At 37.5% G+C, this 7,139-nt stretch overlaps 1 protein-coding gene and 1 pseudogene across 1 annotated transcript in view; one reads left to right on the top strand and one right to left on the bottom strand.

Annotated features, from left to right (window-relative positions):
- Positions 1 to 7,139, bottom strand: part of HP1BP3 (heterochromatin protein 1 binding protein 3) — a 37,056-nt gene that overhangs the window by 12,028 nt on the left and 17,889 nt on the right. Inside the window, exons 5-7 of the mRNA XM_004705377.2 lie at positions 3,442 to 3,585; positions 1,675 to 1,755; positions 651 to 802 (exon numbers count right to left, since the gene is read on the bottom strand). Coding sequence (XP_004705434.1) covers positions 651 to 802; positions 1,675 to 1,755; positions 3,442 to 3,585 — 377 coding nt within the window. The remainder of the gene's footprint in view (positions 1 to 650; positions 803 to 1,674; positions 1,756 to 3,441; positions 3,586 to 7,139) is intronic.
- LOC105978847 lies at positions 5,760 to 7,123 on the top strand (annotated as a pseudogene).

The raw sequence follows: 7,139 nt of genomic DNA, 5'->3' as shown, positions 1-7,139 counted from the left end.
TCCCTGTATTTTCAGCTCCTATCTGTACCAGTGTCCAATCCTCTGGTCTAGCCAGACTTGCAAGGTTGAATTCGAGTCATGGTAGTGGGAGCAGGGAGGAACCATTTAGGAACTAGAGGAAAGTAGTATTTTTCATCGTTGTTACATCGCACCCTGACTGGCTCATCTCCTCCCCGAGACCCCTCTAAGTAGAAATTCTTACAAATAACTATTAAAGTTCTTTCAGAATGTGTTTACATATTAAAGACATTATACTACTTAAATGTAAAGGTACATGCTACAAAGTCTGAACTCTCTTATGCTCTCAGCCATAGTTCAACATAAATAAAATTAAGTAGCATTGGGAGGAAAATAAGTTCAACAATTATCATTCCAACACTGACCAAAGTAAAAAGTTATTCGATCAGGGTCTTATAAAAGATGCAGTTTGAGCTCCAAAAGGAACTACACATGGAGATACAAAAAATAAATCACAATGGGGCAAATAATAAAGCTGGCCAATGAAACACCTATTCCTAGCTCAGCTAAAAAGAATGCCTCCTAAATTATTTTTCTCATTTCTCATGAAAAACAGGTACGGGAAGAGTAGTTCTTCAAATCTACTAAACCAATGCCGGTGTATTTTAAAATTCCAAGCCGATGGCTCCTACCTGATGTCCACTCTAAGTTTAGGATAATACTGAGACACATATTTTCTGATGAGACTATAGGAAGCTTCTTTAGGTTCACAAAGGCGAGTAAAGGCCAGTGGGAGGATATCTTCCAATTTTACTTGTGGCTCTGGATCCACTGCAGGTGTCTTCTGAAAGATAGTATCAAAAGGTTATCATCATTACATAATATAGAGCTTTCTGTTCAAATGTTTTAAAAATTCATCTCAAAGGCTTTATGAATCCATTTAAATTTTTAAAATTTTGAATCTCATTTCCCTTTGCTGAAGGCCTATTGCTCAGTTGATTGAAAATTAAAACTATCACTTCTTTACACACATCCAAACATGTGTGCTATACATGTAAACTGTCAATTTCCTTGAGATAACAACCTCAGCTTGAAAGAATGAATGGTACATATGAAAGTAAAAAAGGCACGGCACACTGTTTAAAGTTCTTCATTCATTCTTTGGCTGTAATAAAAAATAAAAAAGGATCAGCAATGTGCAAAAGTTCATTTTGAAATGTTTTAAAGTTTAATGAAAAAAAGTGTAAGAATCTTCAGTTGTTAAAAAAAGTAAAATTTAAAAAAAAGGTAAAATATTCATGATTATATCTGCAATACTTAGTATTTCATTATATTAATGGAAAAACAATTGGTGGAATTATGTGTCTCGGGGAAGAATGTTAAGTCATAAGACAAAAAGAAAAACTGTCCTAGGTAGTTTACATATGTTATGTGCCTCTATTTACACCTCTATAAATGTGCTTTGCTTCCTATTTCTTTCCTCTATTTCCTTTTACTTTCCTCTTGTCACACTATCATGTTCGACATTCACTTGGCTTTATTTTATTTTATTTTATTTTGTGTGTGTGTGTGTCATAGAGAGAAAGTAATTGCATATTAAGAAGATATCCCAGCCCAGTCCAGATCAAGTCCATAAGTCCCACTCAGCTTTGTTTTAAAATAATTTTATTAGTAATAGTACTAGTGTTTAATTGAACAATATGTAAGTCTTCTCACCTTTCTGTTTCTGGATTTCTGAAGTATTTTTCTTGATTTTTGAACCACAACAAAACTCCCAGAAGCACCTTTTCCTTTTACCTAAAATAAATCATCATCAAGCTATTCAATATTGGACAACCCAGTTAATTCTCTCAGGTGTTGTGCCCCCGTAAATAAAAGTGAGTAAGAATGCTACAGATACTAGATTAAATCGTTTACTCCAAGTTTTCTAAAGAAAACGTCCCATGGAAATCTTTTAGCAAAACTGAAAACGTCCTTACTGACTTGGAAGAAAGATGGGTCATTGATAACAGTTTAGAGTCTAGTTAGTCTCAGTTCACCTATTTATTACTAATTAACAGTTCATTAAACATAATGGAATGTGTAAATACAATTAGTTATTTCTACAATTTACAAAGCACTTTCATAGACCTTTAAAGTTGATTCACAATGATCCAAGTCCTGAACAGCTTAGCTTTACCTACATTTCTAAGAATGTAGAACTCAATATTATGTGTTTTAACCTATTAGCTATTGTTTAAGCATAAAACTGAGAGTTAGCCTATAAGAGATGATCACAAACTAAATTTATAAAGATAAACACAAAGCCAGCCCATAAGCTGTATTGACACACACCATGATATAAAATGGGTCTTTGGCTCTAATAATTACATTGGCTAGGTAACACTTTTGAAAACAATCATCATTTGAAAGGCTATTTAAGTATAACTGCTACATTTTGAAAAACAAAACTGTTTAAGTCGCACACAGCAGAAATCAGTTGGTGCCTTCTGGCACACAAAAGACAGCACATAGCTGACTCTCGAACAATGTTGGGATTAAGTATGCTGAATCCTCAGCACTGTCAAAATTTCACTTGTACTTTTCACTTCTCAAAGTATTAGTAGGCTACTGCTGACTGACGTCTTATGAATAACATAAACAACTGATTAGCATGTATTTAGTATGTTATAGAAAGGGGCTTCAAAGTTGTTTTTTTTTTAAACGTGTAGAAATATATCTACAGTTTAAATCCATATTGTTGTATGTGCATCTGTGGAATTACATTTGTTGAAAGTTCCTGAGCAAAGTGTAAATGCTTGAGTAGCAGCGCACAGTTCTCTATTACTCAGGAAGTACAGCAAGGCACAGAAGGTAGTATGATTCTGGGAGTACAGTAAACTAGGCTCTTAGGACCATTACTATAGGGCCTTGGTAGTTACTTCAACACACTAAGCAAAGTAACATGGATGTATGCCTGAAATCAATACCAATTTTTATTAGTCTCAAGTCATCAAGCCTTCTTTGATGTGATGCTCCTAATAGGCTGTAATAGGTTTAGACACTATTAAGTTAATAAGACCCATTTACAAAACTAATTTAGAATTGTAACATGTCTAGTTCTATAAGCAAGGCTTTTAAGCTAATAAACCGAAGTCATATAATTATCCTTTTTTGCTGTTAGAATATTATGATTCCTTCAAGCCCATTTCTCCAGTAAAACCTGTGCTCAAGCACAAGCAAACGCCAAATAGAATTCAATTACTAGTACCAGGAGTTAGGACAAAAAAAATTGACCCTATTTATCCAATTGTTTTTGATCACTAAAATAGTTAACTGTGAAGGCAATCGACAGCCATATTTTAGAAATGTATTCTCAGATAACAAAACTAATCATAATTTTAGAATTCCATCACAATGTAACCTAAGAAGCAAGAAAGACATTTTTAAAAACCCTACACTTTGCTAAATTTAGACTTATAATCACAGAAGACTATTTGATACCTGCTTGATAACTCCTCTATTTAATTCTCTCTTCAGTGCTTGTTTAAGGAGATAGCCCCTTCTCTCCAGCTCCAGTGAAGGGTACTTATGAATGATATATTTTCGAATAGCAACCACTGATGCACCACTCTTCTGGAAGCATGCCTAGAAAACAATTACCAAGGCATCCCACATTACTTCAAAACAAATCTTCCTTATTACAGTACTTCTCACGAAATAGAGCATCAACAGTATTTCTGATAACTTTGCTTCACAATGACTGTGACGAATATAGAATTACATACAAAAAAAATCTACAACAATGATGTAAAGTTGTTTAAAACAACTCAAGACCTTGCAATATGGGCACAAAATTCTGTTAACTAGCTCCTCCCATATTACTCTAGTTTGTACTTAGAAGACAGACAGACTTTTAGCATCAAAGTGAAGACAACAGAAGGTTCTACCATTTGTAAGATAAAAACAATGGACATTTTATAGCATAAGCTGTGACACACCCAGACCAGTATATCTCACAGTAAACTCTACGTGGGTATTGGTAAAGAGAGTTAAAAATAACCTGAATAAATAGCATAAAAGTAGGTTTAGAAGTGATGAAAGTTTTAAGGGAAGTTGTAGGTAACATCGAGAGCACCCTATTGAAATAAAAGTATTCTTTCCCATTTCCAGGAACCCTAGTAGCACAGTGGTTAAACATGCAAGTACTAACTGAAAGGTTGACAGTTCAAACCCACCAGCTGCTCCGCCAGAGAAAGATATAGCTAGCTGTTGGCTCCCAAAAGATTTAAATCTTGGCAATACTAAGGGGCAGTTCTACCCTGTTTTGTAGGGTCACCATGAATAAAAATCTACTTGACAGCAGGGTTATATACATACATGCAAAGACACACACACAAAATTAAAAGCTGTTACAATGAGGAACCCAGGTTGATAGAATGGTTAAAGCACTTGGCTGCTAACCAAAAAAATGGGTGGTTTGCACCCACCAGGTATTCCATGGAATTAAGATGTGTCCTATACAGTTAATATGAATTAGAATTGACTCCACAACAGTGGGTTCGATAGTCCCTTTTTTCCTCTCACTCATTCCCACCCTATCTGTCTATACTCCATTAGGCTACAGCCCATGCAAAACTAAGTAGCTAACTCAGGTCTCAAAGGCAGCAAATGTTTACTTTTTTCCAAATGCTTTAAATTTAAAAACATATCTCTAGTTTATCTAAATGGACTAGTTCTTCAAATTATGGATAATTATAAGTTGAATGCAGCACCTACTCATTTGCATTGAATGGTACTGCACACACTTTTTTGGGGGGTGTACCCCTTAAATTTTTATAAGACAAAAAAATAACTCACAGATTGGCCAGAACAAAACAATGAATTCAAGTATTTCTGACCTATAGTGACCTACTAAAATTTACTCCTGATCTTGTAAGCAAAGTCAAGCTGAAAAGAATGCTAATGCTAAAACACAAATTAACTCTGTGCCCCTCAAACTGATATTGAAATGGAAGTGATAGCATAACTACTATTTGATACAAAATATGCTATCAGTGTTCTGAAATCATGCCTTAGTATACTGTAACGGAACATGTTTTCTACATATTAATATTTGTATAAATATGCACAATCATAACAAACCATTCTCTAGATCTAGTTGATATTTTTCTTGGTTTTATGTTTCAAATTTTTAATTCCTTTTTTATCTCACAATAATGATGCCCCCAACTCAACTTAGTGAAAAGCAGGGAATAGAGATCTTTTAAAAATCATTTTATTAGGGGCTCATACAACTCTTATCATAATCCATACATACATATACATCAATTGTGTCAAGCACATTTGTACATATGTTGCCATCATCCTCAAAACACCTGCTTTCTACTTGAGCCCTTGATATCAGCTCATTTTTCCCCTCCTTCCCCGCTCCCCCCTTCCACCTGAACCATTGATAATTTATAAATTATTATTATTTTGTCATATCTTACACCATCCGATGTCTCCCCTCACCCACTTCTCCGCTGTCCGTCCCCCAGGGAGGAGAGATCTTATTATAATCATGCCACGTTATCTAGAGGTGACAGGATAGGAAGTCTTGGAGGAGGAAGAGAGTGGTCTGAAGGCAAACATTTTAAAGCTTGTGTTAGTGCAGACTGATTAAATTCTGAAGATGACAACCCCAGGTTGCTCCTTTCTATGTACACCATACGTAGTTAATCTCATGTCTCTGTCCCTATACCCAATCCTGATACAGACCCCAGTGACAAAGAGACCCTGGTAATGACGACTTGTGCAGTTCTTATTCCAACTCAAGCACCATGCTTGGTAAAACAGTCAGCAGCAGAGTATGAGATATGATGGACACAGTGGCTCCAACAATGAACGACTGTGGTTGGCGCAGGACTGAGCAGTGCTTTCTCCTGCTGTACACAGGTTAATTATGAATGGAACCAACTGGATGACACCTGACAAGATCATCTGATCACGTGGAATAAACAGGCAAAATTAACTAAAAAGAAGTACTCAATAAAAGAACAACCAAATTGTAATAAAGCCTTAAAAGTTAAACTAAGGTAGCTGTATACGATGATTACACACACAAATGAAAGTTGTCACGCAGTGGGCAGACACACAGGCTGACCAGGTGAAGGAAGGAGAGTAGGTGTACACTTACAAATATACATGTTTGACAGAGAATATCTGTTTGTGTTGAAATATATCCATGAATATGGTAGAGCATTTAGAGGCAAAGTTATGAAAACTTCTTAGGCATAACCAAACACGCTGAGGGAATGAGCCCGTAGGCCTTGGAACATTACTTTTAGGAACACCAAGGTCAAAAAAAAAAGGAACACCAAGGTCAACTGACATCACAGTCCACAAAGACTATTCTACACCCTACTTTGCTGAATGGCTACTAGGGTCTTTCAAGATTGTGAGCTGACATCTAAGGTGCAAAATGAAAGACACATGGAAACAAAATTAGTCGATGGATTAATGGACTGAGGGACCATTAGAATGCTCTAGATACCAAATATAATAAAGGAAGCACACTAAATAGATGACTGGCACCTACTAAAAATAAGACATTTATGCACATCAAAAGACTTCATCAAGAGAAATAGTCCTTTTGTGGGTCAGGACGAGCGCGGAGGTCCGCCACGAAGGCCTCAGGCACGCTTCGTGAGTACAAGGGGTGGGCCGCTGCCTGCCCACCCCCAAGTGTCAATCACCACCACTCTACTACATGCGCATCTTCACCCCCAACCATGTCGTTGCTGAGTCCCACTTCTGGTACTTTGTGTCACAGCTGAAGAAGAGGAAGACGTCTTCTGAGGAGATTGTGTATTGTGGGCAGGTGTTCAAGAAGTCCCCTCTGCGGGTGAAGAACTTTGGCATCTGGCTGCTCTACGACTCCCGCAGGGGGGACACACAACATGTACCAGGAGTACCAGGACGTGACCACCCCAGGCACCGTTACCCAGTGCTACCGCAACATGCGTGCTCGGCATCGAGCCTGGGCCCATTCCATCCAGATCACGAAGGTGGAAGAGACTGTGGCAAGTGCTGCCGGCCTGCGGTCAAGCAGTTCCATGATTCCAAGATCAAGTTCCCGCTGCCCCACCGAGACCTGAAGCGCCAGCACAAGCCCAATAGGCTCCCACCCCAGTCTGCCCAATAAACGCCTCGGGGACCGG

This window comes from Echinops telfairi, unplaced genomic scaffold, assembly GCF_000313985.2.
Source record: "Echinops telfairi isolate 266 unplaced genomic scaffold, ASM31398v2 ScPeMD7_7457;HRSCAF=8495, whole genome shotgun sequence".
Classification (NCBI taxonomy): domain Eukaryota; kingdom Metazoa; phylum Chordata; class Mammalia; order Afrosoricida; family Tenrecidae; genus Echinops; species Echinops telfairi.
The sequence above is the reverse complement of the archived record's forward strand: the minus strand, read 5'-3'. Positions and strand labels throughout refer to the sequence as shown.